At 45.3% G+C, this 23,224-nt stretch overlaps 2 protein-coding genes across 2 annotated transcripts in view; one reads left to right on the forward strand and one right to left on the reverse strand.

Annotated features, from left to right (window-relative positions):
• The window catches only part of LOC130378555 (E3 ubiquitin-protein ligase SMURF2-like), a 54,988-nt gene extending 39,897 nt beyond the window's left edge, over window positions 1-15,091 (reverse strand). The window contains exons 1-4 of the mRNA XM_056585297.1: window positions 15,081-15,091; window positions 14,386-14,603; window positions 10,910-10,993; window positions 9,168-9,327 (exon numbers count right to left, since the gene is read on the reverse strand). Of these exons, the coding sequence (XP_056441272.1) occupies window positions 9,168-9,327; window positions 10,910-10,993; window positions 14,386-14,603; window positions 15,081-15,091 (473 nt within the window). The remainder of the gene's footprint in view (window positions 1-9,167; window positions 9,328-10,909; window positions 10,994-14,385; window positions 14,604-15,080) is intronic.
• A 1,473-nt stretch (window positions 15,092-16,564) lies between these two features.
• LOC130377376 (uncharacterized) lies at window positions 16,565-18,318 on the forward strand. Its single transcript, XM_056584479.1, has 2 exons — window positions 16,565-17,426; window positions 17,648-18,318. Exons 1-2 carry the CDS (start codon window positions 16,574-16,576, stop codon window positions 18,316-18,318), a joined length of 1,524 nt encoding a protein of 507 aa, XP_056440454.1. The 5' UTR covers window positions 16,565-16,573.
• Window positions 18,319-23,224: the final 4,906 nt, after the last annotated feature.

Consider the following 23,224-nt stretch of genomic DNA (forward strand, 5'->3'; position numbering starts at 1 on the left):
AGTGCAAACATGTCCTAAATCCCCCCCAAGGAGGTGTGCGGGTCGGTGGGCCCTGCCCGGTCCCTGATGGGAGGGAAGCTGCGGGGGCTCTATGACTACATTCCTCATGCGAGAGAGAGAGAGAGAGAGAGAGAGAGAGAGAGAGAGAGAGAGAGAGAGAGAGAGAGAGAGAGAGAGAGAGAGAGAGAGAGAGAGAGAGAGAGAGAGAGAGACCAAGTGAGACAGAGAGAGAAAGAGAGAGAGACCAAGAGAGACTGAGAGAGAGAGACCAAGAGAGAGAGAGAGAGACCAAGAGAGAGAGAGAGAGAGAGAGAGAGAGAGAGAGAGAGAGAGAGAGAGTGAGAAAACAGGCAGAGAGACAGGAACACAGAGACAGAGAGACAGGGACAGAAAGAGACAGACAGAGAGAGACAGACAGAGACTGACAGGATCATGTGAGGCAGAAACCCTCTGCCCACTCATTCCAGAGTTGGGGTTGCACATTGAACCTGTCCCTGTATAATCATGCTCAGAGCTATTTATTTCCCCCAGACGGCCAATCACGTGGCAGACGCTAACACCAATGGAGGCCAAGGACACATTAGAAGACACCCATAAGAAGCTCTCTCACTGTGTGTGTTGTTGTGTGTTGTGTGGATGGTGTTGTATCACCGTGTGCAACCCGGTATCACGCAATTGCGTGCTCCTGCGCACAAACGTTAATCTATTGAAGCGTGTTCCCGAGCACGATAGTCCGACTTTTTGCGTGTCACACAAAACGAAATGTAAACCAATGCATTCTGAATGGGAGTGTTCTAAGACAATTAACGTGCTCCACAAAACGGTACGAGAGAGAGAGAAAGAGAGAGCGGGAGGGACAGAGAGAGAGAGAGAGCGAGAGAGAGGCTTCAGAAAGGGTGTGCGCAGATAGTACAGTGCACCCTAGTTATGTTTATGCCAAAACCTATATATATAATTAGGCTGTGGAAATTGCAATAAGTTAAGAACACAACTTCGCACGTTGAGCACACAGCCGTGTGACTCGTTTATTTTGTAAAAAAGAAAACCGGAAAACAAAGCGTGCTGAAGGTAAACAAATCCAGCATGGTCTGTGACGTCATGAGACGCACGTAATCCTTAGGGACCACGATCCCTGAACCACCAAGAACGTAAATGACATGCAGTAAACAACAACACAATTGAAAGAACAACACATAACGAAATACTGTAGGTGAATTATGTTACGGTCACTACAAGGCTATAATTATATTATTTAGCGTGTAATGAGACAATCTATAGCCAAATTGTCGAAGATGCCCGAGAATCTTCGGGGATATCAGCATGGGAAAACGTCGAATCAGACCCATGAAGGGGGGGGGGGGGGACACGTTAGTTGAAGGTGGGGGGGGGGGGGGGACACGTTTGTTGAGGGGGGGGGAGACACGTTTGTAGGGGGGGGGGCACGCTCGACAACGAGAGTTGGTTTTTATTGAACGCTCGACAACGAGAGTTGGTTTTTATTGAACGAGACTTCAACACGGAACAGCTGCACGAAACGATGGTCACGTCACTCTCGGTGACGGTGTCGACAATAATGAACACACGAACAATGTTAATAGAACAACACACAACCACATAACATCCCGAACCCATTAACCCCACTTAATCCTAACAACAAAACAAGTTAACAAAAGCCCCATTTGTCAACTGAGAACCCCAATTCCCAGAATCCCCCGCGGCTCCGGAACACGGCGTAGCTTATATTAATCTTTATTATCTGAATGGGAAATGCAATATTTTAGGACAGATACACCATTAAACGCGTTTCTAATGACATTTCTAGCGAGAAATGTACATTTTCCTTACATAATCTTCAGTCAGTGAATGTGTATGATCTTTATTAATCTTTATTATCTGAATGGGAAATGCAATATTTTAGGACAGATACACCATTAAACGCGTTTCTAATGACTTTTCTAGCGAGAAATGTACATTTTCCTTACATAATCTTCAGTCAGTGAATGTGTATGATCTTTATTAATCTTTATTATCTGAATGGGAAATGCAATATTTTAGGACCGATTCACCGTTTAACGTGTTTCTAATAACATTTCTAGCGAGAAATATACTTTTTACTTGAATAATCTTCAGTCAGTGATTGTGTCTGATCTTTAGTTTTATAGTAATTAGGATTTGATCGGCTCGCTCCCATGTTTCAACGACGTCAGGTTGCTTTCGCTAAACTAGCAGCTCACGTGCTTCCTGCGTTTGTGTTATTAAACTGTTACTTTATGTAACTTTTAATGATATCATCTTGTTAGAAACACGTATATCTGAGAGCCAACCCAGTCGCCAAAAGCATACGTTGACAGTGTACTTTTCGTGAACACTGGATTACGTCGCATTTCAACATAAAATAGCGTGTTATACACACACACACACGCACGCACAGACACACACACACAAGCACACACAAGCACACACACGCACGCACAGACACACAGACACAGACACACACACACACACACACACACACACACACACACACACACACACACACACGCACACACGCACACGGTGCATTTCGCTGCTAAAACAACAACAAAAAAATATTCCCTCAAATATTATTACTTTCAAAACGTTGGGCAAAATGGCCAATAATATCATTTTTTATTTGGGATGCTTCTAGGACATTTTGGGTGGATTTTGAACGGTATGTGGGGGGCACGTTTTTTGCAGGACCTGGCAACCCTGCGCTGTTGCCCGAGATCTGGATCCACCCCGGCGTGGTGCCGTCTCCTTTTGACCTTTTGACCCCAGACTTCTGGGGGAATAGCTGAATCAATTCATTAGTCAATCAGAAGCATGTAAATATCGTCCCGGTGGCGTAAGAGGACGAACAAGGTGTCCTTCAACATCTACGCTTCCAGGAGATTGCAACGGTGCCACACATGAGCATATTCGAACATGTTTAATGGTAGTAATTAGCTGTCGAAATTGGAGGCCTTAATCAATACTGAGCAGCTATTGATTTGCTTCCCGATAAAGATTTTTTCACAAATGACATGTTATTTAGCATCTACACGTTGAGCTGAGTCCAATGACACCAAGAACGACACTCTAGCTAATGGTAACATGTGTTTTACATGGTACACCTATGTCTAGGACATGATCTCGGTGTAGCAAGAGGCCGAGCTTGATCTCATTGGACTCAGCTTAACGTGTAGATGCTAATTAACATGTCATTTGTCAAAAATCTCCGTCGGGAAGCAAATCTATAGCTGGTCATTTTTGATAAAGGCCTCCAAAATCGACAGCTAATTACTACCCCGAAACATATTCAAATATGATCATGTGTGGCACTGTTGCAATCGTCTCGAAACGTAGATGTCAAAGGACACCTTGTTTGCTCTGTTGCACCACCGGGAAGATATTTTCATACTTCTAATGGATTGATTCATATTTTAAGGTTCTCGGAGTGAGACTTTAAGTGGCTGCAGCAGAAGTGTTGAGACGAAAGATTATATCAAGAGATTTATAGAATATTCCCATTCACATTATGATTCTTCGTCGTAACATCCGACCAAACATCCTTTACATTCACAGAGCGAAGATTATGAAAGTCCAGGCTCAGCAAGTGCTCCATCTCATTGCACCTGCACCCAGCGGCTCGCTTGCAAGATTTTGGCCTGAAGTTCTTCCCAGACCAACACCCTAGCCATCCAACATGCATATCTGAGAATCAGGCCTCTCTTTAATAATGACAAAAAGTTATGAGAGAAACACACATTAACTTTTTGTTATCTCATAAGCGGCGTGGTGCCGGCTCCTTTTGACCTTTTGACCCCCGACTTCAAAAACGTGGCCACAGGCCAGCTGTGTCTACACACCTTTAGCCACAAATGTACACCTCCATCCCACAAAAAATGGGGACTAGAAACTAACCTCTGTCTTACTGTACTGTTGGAGGTCACGCCCCTTTGCCGACCTTTTCGAGATAGCTAGGGATGCTAAAATGTTTACACACATTTCCCGGGGCCCCGTGTACGACATATCCGAGATTTGGAATTCTAGCCCTGAGAGAAAAAAAGTTTTCCCAAATGGAGTGTCATTTGGACAAAGCCCCTCAGAAGTGTAGCCTGCAAGACCTAATGGTTCAGAATGTGGTGGAAAAACAGTTTTTGAGATAGGAAGGTCCTACCGCCCTGAAATTTGAATACCTTATTCTAGGGCCTAACTGGGACCTCCGCACCGAAACTTGGCCCGGTCGAACCCCGAGGGCAGGAAGGGGGGGCCTGCCCTCGGGGTCTGACCGGGCCAAGTCTCGGGCAGGAAGGGCCCCCCCTTCCTGCCCTCGGGGTCCGACCGGGCCAAGTTTCGGTGCGGAGGTCCCAGTTAGGCCCTAGAATAAGGTATTCAAATTTCAGGGCGGTAGGACCTTCCTATCTCAAAAACTGTTTTTCCACCACATTCTGAACCATTAGGCCTTGCAGGCTACACTTCTGAGGGGCTTTGTCCAAATGACACTCCATTTGGGAAAACTTTTTTTCTCTAAGGGCTGCTAGAACTCCAAATCTCGGATATGTCGTACACGGGACCCCGGGAAATGTGTGTAAACATTTTAGCATCCCTAGCTATCTCGAAAAGGTCGGCAAAGGGGCGTGACCTCCAACAGTACAGTAAATGTACATAAGACAGAGGTTAGTTTCTAGTCCCCATTTTTTGTGGGATGGAGGTGTACATTTGTGGCTAAAGGTGTGTAGACACAGCTGGCCTGTGGCCACGTTTTTTCCCCCAGAAGTCTGGGGTCAAAAGGTCAAAAGGAGACGGCACCACGCCGGGGTGGATCCAGATCTCGGGCAACAGCGCAGGGTTGCCAGGTCCTGCAAAAAAACGTGCCCCCCACATACCGTTCAAAATCCACCCAAAATGTCCTAGAAGCATCCCAAATAAAAAATGATATTATTGGCCATTTTGGCCAACGTTTTGAAAGTAATAATATTTGAGGGAATATTTTTTTGTTGTTGTTTTAGCAGCGAAATGCACCGTGTGCGTGTGTGCGTGTGTGTGTGTGTGTGTGTGTGTGTGTGTGTGTGTGTGTGTGTGTGTGTCTGTGCGTGCGTGTGTGTGCTTGTGTGTGCTTGTGTGTGTGTGTCTGTGCGTGTGCGTGCGTGTGTGTGTGTGTATAACACGCTATTTTATGTTGAAATGCGACGTAATCTAGTGTTCACGAAAAGTACACTGTCAACGTATGCTTTTGCCGACTGGGTTGGCTCTCAGATATACGTGTTTCTAACAAGATGATATCATTAAAAGTTACATAAAGTAACAGTTTAATAACACAAACGCAGGAAGCACGTGAGCTGCTAGTTTAGCGAAAGCAACCTGACGTCGTTGAAACATGCGAGCGAGCCGATCAAATCCTAATTACTATAAAACTAAAGATCAGACACAATCACTGACTGAAGATTATGCAAGTAAAAAGTATATTTCTCGCTAGAAATGTTATTAGAAACACGTTTAACGGTGAATCGGTCCTAAAATATTGCATTTCCCATTCAGATAATAAAGATTAATAAAGATCATACACATTCACTGACTGAAGATTATGTAAGGAAAATGTACATTTCTCGCTAGAAAAGTCATTAGAAACGCGTTTAATGGTGTATCTGTCCTAAAATATTGCATTTCCCATTCAGATAATAAAGATTAATAAAGATCATACACATTCACTGACTGAAGATTATGTAAGGAAAATGTACATTTCTCGCTAGAAATGTCATTAGAAACGCGTTTAATGGTGTATCTGTCCTAAAATATTGCATTTCCCATTCAGATAATAAAGATTAATATAAGCTACGCCGTGTTCCGGAGCCGCGGGGGATTCTGGGAATTGGGGTTCTCAGTTGACAAATGGGGCTTTTGTTAACTTGTTTTGTTGTTAGGATTAAGTGAGGTTAATGGGTTCGGGATGTTATGTGGTTGTGTGTTGTTCTATTAACATTGTTCGTGTGTTCATTATTTTCGACACCGTCACCGAGAGTGACGTGACCATCGTTTCGTGCAGCTGTTCCGTGTTGAAGTCTCGTTCAATAAAAACCAACTCTCGTTGTCGAGCGTGCCCCCCCCTACAAACGTGTCTCCCCCCCCCCTCAACAAACGTGTCGTCGTCCCCCCCCCCCCCCCCCTTCAACTAACGTGTCCCCCCCCCCCCCCCCCCCCTTCATGGGTCTGATTCGCCGATTTCCCATGCTGATATCCCCGAAGATTCTCGGGCATCTTCGACAATTTGGCTATAGATTGTCTCATTACACGCTAAATAATATAATTATAGCCTTGTAGTGACCGTAACATAATTCACCTACAGTATTTCGTTATGTGTTGTTCTTTCAATTGTGTTGTTGTTTACTGCATGTCATTTACGTTCTTGGTGGTTCAGGGATCGCGGTCCCTAAGGAGTACGTGCGTCTCATGACGTCACAGACCATGCTGGATTTGTTTACCTTCAGCACGCTTTGTTTTCCGGTTTTCTTTTTTACAAAATAAACGAGTCACACGGCTGTGTGCTCAACGTGCGAAGTTGTGTTCTTAACTTATTGCAATTTCCACAGCCTAATTATATATATAGGTTTTGGCATAAACATAACTAGGGTGCACTGTACTATCTGCGCACACCCTTTCTGAAGCCTCTCTCTCGCTCTCTCTCTCTCTCTGTCCCTCCCGCTCTCTCTTTCTCTCTCTCTCGTACCGTTTTGTGGAGCACGTTAATTGTCTTAGAACACTCCCATTCAGAATGCATTGGTTTACATTTCGTTTTGTGTAACACGCAAAAAGTCGGACTATCGTGCTCGGGAACACGCTTCAATAGATTAACGTTCGTGCGCAGGAGCACGCAATTGCGTGATACCGGGTTGCCGTGTGTGCTGTGGGTTGTGGGGATGTTGTTGTTTCAACGTGTGTTGTGTGGGTGGTGTTGTTTCACCGTGAGTGTTGTGTGGATGGTGTTGTTTCACTGTGTGTGTTGTGTGGATGCTGCCGTTTCCCGTGTTGTGTGTATGTGTGAAGTCCAAGCGTTCAGAATGTGAACCCAGAGGGTGAGGACTGGCACTGCCAGTGACTCCCATCCATTGAAACGGAATCCCTTTCTGCAACATCTATGTGAACAGGCAGGGTGTACACACTCAAATGCGTGTATTATCATTTAGATAGAGCTCACACAAATAAAATAGGTCCAAAAGCATTAAAATAATGACATTATCATCTGTGCAGAGGTTGACATAAACATAAAAATAAAATAGGGCAGACATATTCTGGGGTTCGCCTTGCAAGCTTGTGAGGCGTACAGTTGGCAGCAGGAAGGGGAGGTGAGTGTCTGAGAGAGCGGCACACCACAGCAATGTGGTCTGCGTTTGTCTGGCAGCACACTCATCAGTCTGCCGTACCATGGCACCGCAGACTCAGCTGACTCCTCCTCCCCAGAGAGAGGCTTGTACTGAGCAGATTCTTCCTTTCCCAAGAGAGAGGCTGGCACTGAGCAGACTCTTTCTCCTACCCAGAGAGAGAGTGGCACTGAGCAGACTCCTCCACCTCCCAAGAGAGAGGCTGGCACTGAGCAGGCTCCTCCTCCTCCTCCGCAGAGAGAGGCTGGCACTGAGCAGACACCTCCTCCTACCCAGAGAGGCTGGCCCTGAGCAGACTCCTCCTCCCCAGAGAGAGGCGGGTACTGAGCAGACTCCTCCTCCTCCCCAGAGAGAGGTTGGTAATGTGCTAGTCGGAAGCTGGCTACGGTTGGAGATTAGTTCACTATAAACGTACATCTGTTAACTACGGTAATACCAGCAAGGGAACAGCATCAGATAGCTACACAACAATACCAATTAGCTAGAAAGAAGAACTGGATGTAACAACAAGTAACAATGTTTAGCAATGTTACAACATTGGATAGCTAGGGAGTATCAGATTGTTAGGTAACGATAACGATTAGCAAGGGATCAGCATCAGATAGTTACGTAATAACTAGGTAGCAGCATAAGAAAGTAATATAGAGCTCGTAAGTCACACCCCTTCCGCTAGCGCCCATCGGACCTCTAGGCTAGGAGAAAATGAATGGGATTCAATGTAAAGTAATTTATTATTTTCTGGTCCCAGTCATTAAATGCCTTGGATTACACATATGTTTTTTGTGTTTTGAATATACCTTCAAGAGTTTGAAGGTATATTGTATGATTCTTCGGCTAACGGCTGTGAAAAAGACGTAACGAGAAAGACTACATGTCACCAATGTGACGTGACAACGTCACCTCATAACACATTCCCTCCACTTCTGAACTTACAGTGCTGATGCTGCGTCTTCTGCCACGATATACGGAGCCATCCATAGGAAACATCAGATCAAGATTAAACTTGACGATATTACCACGAGATTAAACTTGACGATATTACCCGTCGCGTTAAAAATCTGTCTCGCGAGATTTCTGAGCTATCCAAACTTCTATTTGTGGCCTGTAGGGGCAGTAATGCGCCTTAGATACGTCTTGCCTGCCAGAACCTTACGAAGGAGATGGAAAAGAAGAAGAGGAGGAGAAGGAGGGGAAGCAGGGGAAGCAGCCATAGGCAGCCAGAATGACGTCGGAAAATACCCGTATTACCGTCGGAAATTATGAATGGCAGTAGAGTGACTGATAAGACACGGACAATACCAAGTTGTCAGTGACATACTTGGCCAGACTCTGTTCGCACTATTTGCACTCTGTATTGATGGAGTAGAACTTTGATTTGGTTTTGCACATAATATTGTTTGAACTTGAAAAAAAAGAGAATTATTTAATTTAATTTATTTTACTTCAACTTTTGAGCAACTTTTCTTTTTATAAATTTTAGTTTTAGTTTCAATTTCATGAATGTTAAGAGTTGTAATAAAACATTTCAAAATGCATGTGCAACTCGGTTTAATAAAAGTCTGTTGCTCCAGTCATATATTTTGTCATTGTAGTTTTTTTAAAATCTCGTCTCGTCTCGATCTCGTGAACCGAATATCGTGTCTCGTCTCGTCTCGTGAGCTGAGTGTATCGTCACACCCCTATTCATTATATATATCAGCAAACGACAGACTTCCTCCACGCTTCTGATAAGCTCTTCCTCCACCCTCCTGATCAGTTCTTCCTCCACCCTCCCATGCGGGGACTCACTTGAGGACGAGGTGCAGGTTTGCGGAGAGGCGCGGGTCGGTGAACTGCGTAGTGCGGTTGTTGTGGTCCACAAAGTAGACCCGTCCCGTGGCGGTGTTCCGGATCTCCCAGCCAGGGGGAAGTGGGCCCAGCTCATCACAGTTCACATTACTCAGGTCCCCGAAACACACAAGCAAGTTCAATGCACAATCCGGTAAATTACAGCACACACACATGGACACAGACTGGGGACATGACATGACATCTGACATGACATCACAACACCATCCTGGCGAAGGATAATGTGTAGATACATTTCATTACATCACCAAAGAAGACATCTATTATCTATCCATCACTCTATCTGTCCTTCCATCCATCTATAATTTATCCATCACTCTATCCATCCCTTTACGATCTATCACTCTATCCACCCATCGATCACTCTATAGCCGTTTTCACACATGTCCTCCGTCTTTTCGACACATTTGACTATCAGGAGGTTCGACCCTGAGGGTCATTCACACTTATTCACACTTGATGCTTGATATGCGGACATCGGTGTCGCGCTGACATCAGTAAAACCAACGGGGGGTTTAGGTGGGCCGGCTTGCAAGGGGCTGGATATGACGTAGGGTCGAGGTTCGCAAGAGGCGGGAATAGGACTGTCACTCTAGTTTGTTTTGGTTTGACCGCAGACAGCACGGAGGCAGAACGGGCAGAACTCATCGCGATCGTCTTAAATGTTGCTGCAGCGATGCATCATATATTCTGTTTTTTCTTTTTCTCCAACGCGTGCAGCTGTAAATTCATGTATTGTAATTTATTGCATGGTACATTTAGGGCTTTGATAAGACCTATCTTTTAGAGTTCACCACGAATGAAAAGCAGTGCAAACATTTAAAGAGTTTTGACAATTCAGCGAACAAAAAAGCAACAGGCGGATTTTGTGTGAAAGTGTGAAATGCCGACATTCTACTCCTCATTCACATACAAGGTAATTAACATATCCGCCAGCTAAAATATTAACCCAGGCGTAGTCTTTTTTCAGGATGTGTACAGCATACCAATGTCAGGATATGTTGTTCACATATACGGCCGGTCGGGAGAATAGCGGGCAAATAGCAGGACTTGCATATATGTGTAAAAGAAGCTTATCTATCACTCCATCCATCTATAACTCTATCACTCTATCTTCCCTCTCATCCATATGTTTATAAATAGGGTAGGTAGGTAAATAGGCAAGTAAGAAAAATGTGTGTCCCAACAGCTCACTGAATTGATTTCATCACAATCCTGCAGATGACTGTGAAATTGAAATTCCGAAATCAACATTTATGAACTCATTGATAAACCAGCAGCTCAATTACCACAGACACATCCCCAGCATTTACTATTCATTACAGAGATGAATTATCAACACAAAACCCAGTTATGGCTCGGATTAGGATTAACAAGACCCTAAAACAAGAGTCTCCAGTGTCCAGAGAGTGAGACGACTGGAGAACCAGCACCTCAGTGATAAACCAGCAGCTCAGTGGTGCACCAGCACCTCAGTGATGAACCAGCACCTCAGTGATGAAACAGCCCCTCAGTGGTGAACCAGCACCTCAGTGATGAACCAGCACCTCAGTGAAGAACCAGCACCTCAGTGATGAACCCTCACCTCAGTGATGAACCAGCACCTCAGTGATGAACCAGCACCTCAGTGACAAACCAGCACCTCAGTGATGAACTACCACCTTGTTGGTGTGCGTGTTACCTGGGCACTCGTGGGTCGTGCCAGGTGCTGACCCCGGTCTGGGTGTGCAGGAAGTACACTTGACCCTGCAGAGTGGTGCGTTGCTCTGCAGAGGAATGAGAGGAGCGTCATGATGTAACCCTAACCAATAACGTGAAAGAATCATTACACCCCCCCCATAATTACACATTTGTGTGTGTGTGTTTGTGTGTGTGCGTATGTGTGTGCCTGCGTAGGTGCATGTGCGTTTGTATGTGCGTGTGTATGTGCAAGTTTATATGCATGTATGAACATGCATATGTATGCATGTGCGTGCGACGCGTGCATATGTGTGTATGTGCCTGCATGGGCGCCTGCGTGCCTAGGTGCGGGTTGCGTATATGTGCCTCACCGTATCCCTCAGGGAGAACTGGAGGGGTGTGCAGGTGGGTTCTGCTCATGTAGTTGCGGTGCCGTTGGGAGCGGACCCGCCTCTCAGGGGCCCGCTGCTCCCAACTTGACGATATTACCCGTCGCGTTAAAAATCTGTCTCGCGAGATTTCTGAGCTATCCAAACTTCTATTTGTGGCCTGTAGGGGCAGTAATGCACCTTAGATACGTCTTGCCTGCCAGAACCTTACGAAGGAGATGGAAAAGAAGAAGAGGAGGAGAAGGAGGGGAAGCAGGGGAAGCAGCCATAGGCAGCCAGAATGACGTCGGAAAATACCCGTATTACCGTCGAAGATGCCCTCGCCACTTTTAAATGATTTGTTTGGCAGCATTTTGGGTACCCGGCGGAAATTATGAATGGCAGTAGAGTGACTGATAAGACACGGACAATACCAAGTTGTCAGTGACATACTTGGCCAGAGTCTGTTCGCACTATTTGCACTCTGTATTGATGGAGTAGAACTTTGATTTGGTTTTGCACATAATATTGTTTGAACTTGAAAAAAAAGAGAATTATTTAATTTAATTTATTTTACTTCAACTTTTGAGCAACTTTTCTTTTTATAAATTTTAGTTTTAGTTTCAATTTCATGAATGTTAAGAGTTGTAATAAAACATTTCAAAATGCATGTGCAACTCGGTTTAATAAAAGTCTGTTGCTCCAGTCATATATTTTATCATTGTAGTTTTTTTTAAATCTCGTCTCGTCTCGATCTCGTGAACCGAATATCGTGTCTCGTCTCGTCTCGTGAGCTGAGTGTATCGTCACACCCCTATTCATTATATATATTGATTTCATCACAATCCTGCAGATGACTGTGAAATTGAAATTCCGAAATCAACATTTATGAACTCATTGATAAACCAGCAGCTCAATTACCACAGACACATCCCCAGCATTTACTATTCATTACAGAGATGAATTATCAACACAAAACCCAGTTATGGCTCGGATTAGGATTAACAAGACCCTAAAACAAGAGTCTCCAGTGTCCAGAGAGTGAGACGACTGGAGAACCAGCACCTCAGTGATAAACCAGCAGCTCAGTGGTGCACCAGCACCTCAGTGATGAACCAGCACCTCAGTGATGAAACAGCCCCTCAGTGGTGAACCAGCACCTCAGTGATGAACCAGCACCTCAGTGAAGAACCAGCACCTCAGTGATGAACCCTCACCTCAGTGATGAACCAGCACCTCAGTGATGAACCAGCACCTCAGTGACAAACCAGCACCTCAGTGATGAACTACCACCTTGTGTGTGCGTGTGTGCGTGTTACCTGGGCACTCGTGGGTCGTGCCAGGTGCTGACCCCGGTCTGGGTGTCCAGGAAGTACACTTGACCCTGCAGAGTGGTGCGTTGCTCTGCAGAGGAATGAGAGGAGCGTCATGATGTAACCCTAACCAATAACGTGAAAGAATCATTACACCCCCCCATAATTACACATTTGTGTAATTATGGGGCGGGGGGGCTTAGGGAGGGACGTAGGTAAACCCTCGTGGGGTAAGGCTTCTGCAGGGGAAAGGAGAAAAATGGTAGTGGAGGAAATACATAGGCAGGAGGAGATTGTAAGATGTACTAAGGCAGTGTCACAGGCAAAACAAGGGCAGTGGGTGAATTGGGAGGGAGTGGAGAAGAAGAAGATAAAGTGGAGAGATCTATGGAGCATGGAGGCTAGCAGGATCAGATTTATGATAGGTGCCACTTATGATGTGCTCCCATCTCCCCAGAACTTAAATCAGTGGTATGGTGAGGATGAGACATGCACACTATGTTCCTGTGTATGCAGCCTCCGCCATATCCTATCAGGGTGCAAGGTAAGTCTCTACCAGGGGCGGTATACGTGGCGTCACAACCAGGTATTGAAATGTTTGGCAGAGGCTGTTGATGCTAAACGGGGAGAAGCTAATTCATCAGCCGCTAGTAAAGAGGGTAGGCAAATTAACTTTGTGCATCAGGGGGAAAAGGCTAGACCATTTAGAGGCAGGCACAGAGTCGGGCAGCTAAGTAATGGAGGAGCATGGGAATTGAAGGCGGATCTTATTCAGCAGGTTGTTGTGCCTCCACACATTGTTAGCACTCGGCTAAGACCAGATATGCTATTGTGGTCAGACTTAGAGAAGATTGTTTATTTTATTGAACTTACAGTTCCTTGGGAAGACAGAGTTGAAGTAGCTAATGAGCTTAAGAAAGCGAAGTATGCTGAGATGGCTGAAGAGGCAGCACAGAGAGGCTGGAGTTCGCGACTAAGGCCTATTGAAATCGGTGCACGGGGGTTTGTGGCTAGATCTGCTATTAGCTTGCTGACTGAACTGGGTATTTGTGGACGATGTCTGAGGCAGGCGGTTAGTAACATGTCCGTGGCAGCAGAACGAGCGAGTGAATGGCTGTGGGTAAGGAGAAAACTTACTTCCTGGGGTGCAAGCTGAGGTAAGCCAGCTGTGCTAACGTGAGCTAATATGCCAACGTGTTTGTGTGGTCAGGGTTAGGGGTAGGGCTAGGGGTACGATGCAGGAAAGAGTGTTTAGATGCTTTAAATGTGGCAATGTGGTGGCAGCATTGAGGGGGGTGAATCCAGGACGCTGGTTTCATTGTTAAGCCTTCAGGAGGTGTCGTGGGCCTAACTTAAACGAAACATCTGTGAAAGAGGGTGCCCACTTGATAACCCCAATGATATTCTGCTTACTGCTTACTGCTGTATTTACTGCTGTTAATTGGGCTAGTTGTCTCGTGTTTTTTTTTCACCTTTGGTTGGTAGCTCAGTAGCCAGCGTGCTTATAAGGTTGGTTTGGACAGGGGCTTCGGAATATGTGTTTTCCTTGGATTTTGGCACAAGGGATTATAACATCTGATCCTGTGTATTAATGAATGAATTGTGTGTGTTTGTGTGTGTGCGTATGTGTGTGCCTGCGTAGGTGCATGTGCGTTTGTATGTGCGTGTGTATGTGCAAGTTTATATGCATGTATGAACATGCATATGTATGCATGTGCGTGCGACGCGTGCATATGTGTGTATGTGCCTGCATGGGCGCCTGCGTGCCTAGGTGCGGGTTGCGTATATGTGCCTCACCGTATCCCTCAGGGAGAACTGGAGGGGTGTGCAGGTGGGTTCTGCTCATGTAGTTGCGGTGCCGTTGGGAGCGGACCCGCCTCTCAGGGGCCCGCTGCTCCCCCGGGGGCCCGCCGGTCACGGCAAGGGCCCCATTGACAGGGGTCACAACGGGGGTGTTCTCGTCCACCACGCAGCTCAAGGGCCGCCCAGACGGACTGGAGTACTCCGAGGCCAGTCTGGGACGCAAAGAGGGGGGTTTATGGGTATGGACTGTAGATGAGTGTGATTGAGTGAGTGAGTGAGTGAGTGATGGAACTGGAAGATGTTCTAGTTAACTGTAAACACTTAAGGTGCCACTGGATTCCCCCGTCAGTGGTCTGTTAGGGTTAAGATGGCAGAATGATGGCAAGTTAAACCACCCTGGAGGAACTAGTTACAACACTGTTTAAGCAAAATGTTTAATAGCTCATCTAACGTACATACAAAATAAATAAATAAAGATCTGAGCCAAAAATGATCCATTACCAAAGGCAGCGTCAAGCACTCAGTGCACTCCTGGTTCAGCCTCTTCCACGCTGCCTTATTCACATCCCCGATCGACCCATCATTTCAAATGGAATGATCCATATCGCAGTCACCCACTGCTCCGCCTTCCTGTTGACCTCACACCCAGAGAGGCCCCCCACCCTAACCCCTAACCCAACCCTACTCACTTCTTAACCATGACCCACCCCTCCTCTCATCTCACTTCCTAACCCTAACCCACGCCTCCATCTCAGTCCCTAACCCACCCCTCTCCTCTCCCTCTCACTCCCTAACCCACATATGTCAATATCAAGGCCCGCGGGTCAGACACGACTAGGGATGGGAATCGAGAACCGTTTCTTGTTCAGAACCGGTTCCGAGTCAACCGATTCCTTGGAATCGTTAGCAAGCCTGCTTAACGATTCCGCTTATCGGTTCCGGTCGCGGCACATGCGTCGTGACGTCACACACACGCTGCTTTGATTTGGTTCAGAACGCAGCAAACATGTCGCCGCCGCGACTTTCCGTCTCGTAAACGGTCGTTGCCATTTGAAACGGTCGATGCCATTTCCGAACATTTCCGATTGCGTCCGCTCTCCGATCTTGAATTCCGAATGCTTCGTGAAACGGTCGATGCCATTTCCGACCATGTCCGATTGCGTCCGCTCTTGGAGTCAGTTAAAAACAGCACAGGGTAGAATGTTTTTTTCCGCTCAGTTGCCGTGAGTAATTATGAAACTATCTATGCCAGTCATACATAATGATTGATTGAATAGAGGAGACCTGGGACAGTTGCAACACTTTTTGCTATAATGGCTCTTTTGCTTAGCAACAATTTGAATTTAAGGGATGATATTTGAATAAAATAAACTTATCTGTCAGCTATTCATCAATAAAATTTAAGGATGATTACCTTAAGTACATTATTCACATTTGGCCTTTGAATGTAAGATGCCAACAGCAACTGTCCCCGTAAAGACACCCATGATAAAGACTGATATGCTCGGATATAAATAACAATAATCGGGTTAAATAACTTCACATGGTGTGTCTGGTGTGTTTCCAGCATTCGTAGTGTTGATCAGCAGATATATAGTCCGCCAAGACGTTGAGGTTGCTTAGCAAGCAGAGACTCTGTCCATGCAAGTGAACGGAGCGTTCCCTCTTCGCCATAACTATCAAACCAAACATCCTTCACATTCACTGAGCGAACATTATGAGTAGTCTATATAAAGTGCTATTGGGATCCATTCCTATCTGAACTCACTTCCGGTTTGGGGAGGGGGTGGGGGTGAAGGGGGGACCCCTATTCACAGAGGTACTTCCTGTTTATGTTTTATGACGGGTCATAAACCATAAAACCCTTCGTGTAGGGATGATCCGTGTAATGCCAGTGGTGAACCTGTAGGGGTCGCTGGGGTGCGGGATCTGTATAGACCGAGGTGTGATTAGTGTGTGTGTGTGTGTGTGTGTGTGTGTGTGTGTGTGTGTGTGTGCGTGTGTGTGGGTGTGTGTGTCCGGTTTGGGAGGGGGTGGGGTGAAGGGGGGTCCCTATTCACAGATACCTCTTCCTGTTTACGTTTTTATGATGGGTCATAAACATAGTTTAAAAAGGAGGCGACGGCTGCTGTAGGGTTCCCCGCATTCATCAAGTTGTGTTGCAGTGTTCTTTTCATTCGACATGGACTGCTCATCAGAAGAAACCCATAGATCAGATAGTCCTTATTGGGTGTATAGGGGCCCTAGTACCCCGTCGCCATCGTCTTCCCCCGCCATGGACGACTCTGTGTCGAGCAATGAGGACATTGAAAACCAGATGCCTGATGGTATGTCCAACGCTAGTACGCCAGTGTCTAACTATGTCGATAGTTGTGGAGATGCGGTACTGCTTAATGCTCCACTCAAAAGAACGAGGCCTGTTTTAGGCTTGAGGGACCGGAGTGCCGGGGATTCATTCACCCACGTTGGCGAATACGGCTTGGAGTATGTAATATCATGGGTCGATGGCTGTGTTATTTTGAAAGCTAAAGATTGTGCTACAGAGTGGCGGATGAACGTTCACGAGTGGAATTTTTTCTTTGAGAATTTATGCCCCATGCTAGACGGTGACGAGGGTACATGGCATGGGGGACCCCATGTATACAATTGGACCTTTCAGTATGAACCGAGGATTCAACATCGTTTGGAATGCGCCTTTCAGCATGAATCGAGGATTCATTGCATGGGGGCAAACTATCATACGAAGAACCCACAGGATTTCATTTTTTTCAGATGCGGCGTTGATACACACGCGCTACCACCGTGCGGTGATATGCATTGCATCGGTTGCTCTCCTCTACGCACCAGTGTTTTAGAAGCTGCTGTTTATTTTGATAATGTCTTTTTCATGCAGTGGGCTGATCTGTCTGCACTACGTGGAATTTTTGCAGAGATTGATTCTATGGCTAAGACGGATGAAGAACCATGGAACACAACTGCTGATGAATGCCGAATGTGCCTGTTTGAGTCGTCTGGGTTTGATGAGGGGGCACATGGTGTGTTTGAGTATGTTTAGGGTTATGATAGCATTAGAAAATGTCAGCAATGTATACGAAGGTGGAGTGTACATACTAGTAGTATTAAGGGTGTTTTATTTTCCTTCTTTTTTTTTTTTAAATGTGTTTTTGATAGACTATACATTATTTTAATATGTGGGTGTTGTGTGTGTTTTTTTTATTTTCATATTCTAATGGTATATTTTTGATACGCTATGCAGCACAGGTCAATGATGAACATGTGGAAGGTGGGGGTGTGGCTATGGAGACTGCTGATTTAAAGGCTGTACAACCCGGACCCCACTGGCTTCACGAGTATGCCGTCTATCTGACCGGATTGAATCTGACCTTCCTACACACCGGCGAGGACAGTGAGCTGGAGGTGGACACAGCTATGAGAGATGACGGATGGCCTGTATCAACACAGATCCGTTTAAACCCTCCATCGCTGGCTGTTCTGCGATTTACCACGGGGCTCTGTGTGGTAGCCATCATCAGCCATCAGAAGCAAGCGGTCTGCTGGGGATGCCAGTGTGATTGTCCAAGTCAACGACGCCATTCATGCCTGCAGGGAGCGTCACGTCATCACTACGAATCCCACTACCAGGACATTTGTGTTATCCTGGACAGACACCCCTTCCTGTTACTTTTAGAAACTGTTTTAAAGAAGACTACAGGGTTGACTGTGTCCCCCGGAAAAATCTATGGCGTGGTCGAATCTTTTCTATGTGATTTAATAGGCAATACCTATGATACCGAAAAACTGGATTCACTGGCTGCCGTAGAAGTGTCCGATGAACATCTGCTTCTGATACATGAAGCCATACAAATGTGGCGTCCTACATTGTCATTTGGCAAACCAAAGCCTGGTGGTGGTGGGTGGCGTTTATAATGGGGGTGTTGTTTTCTTATGCCTATGATGCGGATAGCAAGATTGTATCAGATAGACTATCCGTTTTGATGTATGCTGACATAGAAAATGATACGTATGCCCAACATAATGCTTATATCAAATGTACGTATAAGGGTTGGAATGATCTGGTCATGAAATTCTTGTATGATAAACCTACTGATCAAATGTTAGCTGAAGTATTTACCCATTTCCCCGATGGTGACTGTTTTACCGTCGGCCATGTCATGTGTATATGTGCTTTTGTATCGGATGTCTTGAAGCTCAATAATGCCTCAAACGCCGAGGGTATTAGAACTGCTAGAATGATGGCTTGTAAAATGGTGCAGAAAAATAAAACTTCATGTAAACGTTATCTGAGATTTGTTTTGAGCGGACAGACATTTTAAATAAAAGGATGGATAACTCTGAGCAGTGTTTCAGTATTCGTTTTTGTCGCAGACATACGACATGGATAAACGGCTGCATAAGACTTATTATGATCCCTCCGGACCAGGGGGTTACGGCGGCATCAATAAACTAAGAACGGCCCTTGAGCATAGTGAGGGGGCAGTACCTCCACTAAAATATATCAAGAAATGGCTGCTGAAGCAGGATCCCTACACCCTGCATGTACCTGCACCGATACATTTCCGCAGAAATAGAGTATTGGTTAGTGGAATAGATAGACAGTTCCAGGCTGATTTAGTGGATATGGCAGAGTATGCATCCGAAAATGATGGTGTGCATTTTCTGTTGACGTGTATCGATGTATTCTCAAAACATGCATGGGTTCGTCCGTTACCATCCAAGAGGGCTATCGACGTCGCTAAAGCTTTTGATGATATTCTCGGTGAAGGGCGTACCCCCGATAAACTGCAGACCGACGCCGGCAAAGAATTTTATAACAAGATCTTTCAGCGTTTGATGGAGCGGTACAACGTCAAACATTTCTCTACATCTAACGAGACCAAGGCCAGTATAGTGGAACGCTTCAACAGGACTCTGAAAACCCGCATGTGGAGATATTTAACAGCTGCCAACTCCAAACGATATGTGGATAAGCTACAGGACATGGTCCATGCTTATAACCATTCATATCATAGATCGATAAAAATGACCCCGGTCAACGTTGATAAAGATAATGAGAAAACAGTGTTTAATACGCTATACAAAACCACTCAAGAGCCGATGGTGGTGTTTAGATACGATGTTGGTGACACGGTTAGAATTTCAAAAGTCAGAGCTACATTTCGAAAGGGCTATGAGCAGACATTTACGGATGAATATTTTGTAATATCGCAGCGCATAGCAAGGTGTCCTCCAGTCTATAAGCTGCAAGACTATGCAGGTGCCCCTGTCCATGGAACATTTTATGAGAAAGAGTTACAAAAAGTTATAGTGTCTAAAAACAAGGTGTATAAAATAGAAAAGATTATAGATAGAAAAAGGGAGGGGTCTAAGAATCTGGTATATGTCAAATGGTTGGGCTGGCCGGAGGCATTCAATTCATGGATAGCTGAAAAGACACTAGTCGATGCATAAAGAGACATACAAGAGACATACATTCCATTATAACCAGAGTGTACGATGGATAAGGAGGTGTCTGGAGGGTTCTATGTGACTCTAGCGAGTAATGCATCGGCAGGGATCTACCCACAAAATAAGATATGGAATTTTAGAACTAAATTAGCAAAATCTATACACACCAAGCACCCCTATGAAGTAGGCCTAATTGAAGCGCAGTACCCATGCAGCTGGCATAGTTTTCCTGCCGAGGACGCTACGATGACCATTCACGATGGTAAAACGGGTCATAGGACATCATGTCTATTAGTTGGCGGGCTTTATGAGAGTATCGGTTCGTTATTACTACAAATCAACAAGACCTGGGCCAAATATGATCCTAGCGGTAGAGTTATACTACATCATGAAGGTATTAGAAACCGCGTTTATGTAGAAGGAGACGCTCACCTATCTATCGTCTTTAGAGGAAAACTGGCCGCTATGCTGGGCTTCGACGCAGGGGTCAAACTATCAGCCCATAAATCGTATCCAGCATACGCGCCCCATCCCGCCGATATTCACGGCGGGTGTTACAACATGTTCATATATAGCGACATCGTTGACCATCAGCTGGTCGGAGATAGTTATGTCCCCCTGCTAAGGAGTATTAATATAACCGACACCAGCAGGAGACACTGCATTCACATGTTCGACAAGCCGCATTACGTACACGTAGCTCGAGACCCTCTTGGAGATATTGAAATCGATCTAAAGTCTGACCAGAATACAAATATAAAATTCACATACGGCAAAGTGATACTCAAGCTGCATTTTAGACCTGTAAAACAGTAGAATCCGTAGTACCGTCTATAGGGATGAGGGGGTATAGACCACCTTACGACGAGAACAAATATGTTCAGTATTATTTAAACCAAGCAGGGAGTGGGCTACCAGGCTATGAGGGTAGCAGCACAGCAATATGGAGCTGGCATCGGAGGGATGTTCCGTAGCCTCTTTAGAATGGCTATTCCGTTATTTAGACGAGGGGTTAGCATAGCAAAGCCTCATCTGAAGACTGCTGCTAAACATATTATAGGCGACGTTATGACCAACATAGCCCATGCTGCATCTACGCCCAAACAGCAGGGGGCAGGCATGAGGGTATATGCCCGAAGAGCAACAAAGTATCCTCCTATAGGATGTGGGCGTACCCGTGCACCGGCACGACGTCGTAAACAGAATAAAAGATTGGCGTCTATCAAAAAGAGATCCAAACCTAAAAGGAGCAGGAAGGTGGCATCCCGTCGTTTTAGAGGGGCAGCTAGCGATATATTCATCTAGTATAGCAGGAGGGTTGAATAACAATGGCGTTGCTACATAACTTGTCAGACGAATGCATTAAGAGCGAGCTGGATCTCTTCTCCCTGCCGATGACGCAGACATCGATAGAAAAAAGTACATATATTGAAATACCCCCGCTATCGGCGCTAACAGATGGTGGACCCATAGAGTTCTTTGTATCGGCCAGTAGCGAAGACTATATAGATCTCAACAACACGTATCTACATCTGAGGATCAAGATTACTAATCCTGATGGAACAGACCTGGCTCCGGCGGCACCCGTGGGGCTGATTAACTATCCAGGATGCACGTTATTCTCCCAAGTAGATATTACTCTGGGTGATAGGCTTATCACCCAGTCGTCAAACACCTATCCATACAGAGGCATAATAGAATGCCTGCTAAACTATGGAAACGGAACATTAGACACCCAATTTGGCTGTGGTCTATTCCATAAAGACACACATGGACATATGGACGAGATTCTTCCTGGAGGTCTCAATCTAGGCTTAACGACTAGGAGTGAATATACAGGGCGAAGTCGTATAGTGGAGCTGATATCCCCTATACACGTCGATATGTTTTTTCAGGAGAAACTGTTGATTAACGGAGTTGATCTCCGCATGAGATTCATTAGAGCAAAAAATGATTTCTGTCTCATGTCCGATGGGGCTGTGGAATATCGGGTCTCTATAGCGTCTGCAAATGTTTTCATTAAAAAGGTATCGGTAGCACCAGGTGTCAAGCTGGCACATGCCCGTGCGCTAAACCAAGCTAACGTTAAATACCCTGTTGATAGGGTATGTCTAAAGAATGTATCCATCGCTGCGGGCAGCCGTATATGCACACAGGATAATCTATTTCTAGGCCAAATACCCAAGATGGTTATTATAGGTTTTGTGAATAACGAAGCATTCACAGGGAGCTATGCCAGGAATCCTTTCCGATTCCAGCATTTCGGCATCGAGTTCTTATCCCTATATTGCGACGGTCAGCCATATCCCTCTAAACCCTTTCAGCCTGACTTTAGAAACGGTCTCTATACACGCGAATATTTCCAGCTCATTCAGGCTACAGGTCGACAGCTCAAAGATAGAGAAATAGCCATTAATCATAAGGAATTCGGGGGAGGGTATGCATTATTTTGTTTCAACCTTGAGGCCGATGAGGGCTGTGGACAACATGTATCGCTAGTCAGAACAGGGAATGTGAGGCTAGAAGCACGGTTCAGAGCAGCATTGGCTACAACGGTCAATTTGATATGCTATGCAGTTTATGATTCTGTTATAGAAATATCAAATAGACGACAGGTGCTGTTGGACTATTACTGAAAAAGGCGGTGCGATATGAATACTATAGAGCTAACAGCCGTGTGTCAGAAAATGGCACACAAGGCATATTTTCTCGGTGCGCTACCGTGTAATCACCTACCCCGGGAAATTCATCAGAGGCCTGCTATGATGGTGGTCAACACCGAACCTTCACATATGGCCGGTGCGCATTGGCTAGCCATCTATATTACTGATGAGAGAAAGGGTTACTTTTTCGACTCCTACGGCAATCCGCCCTCATACTCTGAGTTTCCTGAGACCATACAGCGTTTTCTTGATCAGCACTGTATAGATGTTGAACATTCTACACAACAGGTCCAGGATCCGTCAAGTACAGCATGTGGGAATCATTGTGTTTTTTCTTGTTTAATATGCAAAAAGGGGTATCCTATCAAAAGTTTTTGAAAATGTATGGGGATAATTTACCCCGTAATGATGAAAAGGTTTATGACTTTGTTAAGCGTGTACAACCTAATGTCTGTAATGAGCATGATATGATGTGTGTGCAGTCATGTGTATGCGGATGTAACATGTAGCATGTGCTGTTGTTGTTATGATTGTTTTCTGTATTGATAATAAAAGTACAATAATTTGATTACATTTTAGTAGTACTGTCTTCTTTTATTTTTACGGATAAAACATACATATAGATACATAATTTAAAATGGCAACCACTCGGTCACATGCATTCCAGGGGGAGTAATAGATGACAAGGTCTGCTTGCGTTTCCT

Source organism: Gadus chalcogrammus, chromosome 3, assembly GCF_026213295.1.
Source record: "Gadus chalcogrammus isolate NIFS_2021 chromosome 3, NIFS_Gcha_1.0, whole genome shotgun sequence".
Classification (NCBI taxonomy): Eukaryota; Metazoa; Chordata; class Actinopteri; order Gadiformes; family Gadidae; genus Gadus; species Gadus chalcogrammus.

Bases quoted from the DNA above. Each gene is read 5' to 3' on its own strand.
- LOC130377376 (XM_056584479.1), top strand. From the start codon at position 16,574: ATGGACTGCTCATCAGAAGAAACCCATAGATCAGATAGTCCTTATTGG. The intron at 17,427-17,647 runs GTGTGTTTGAGT...TACGCTATGCAG, and splicing joins GTTTGATGAGGGGGCACATG to CACAGGTCAATGATGAACAT.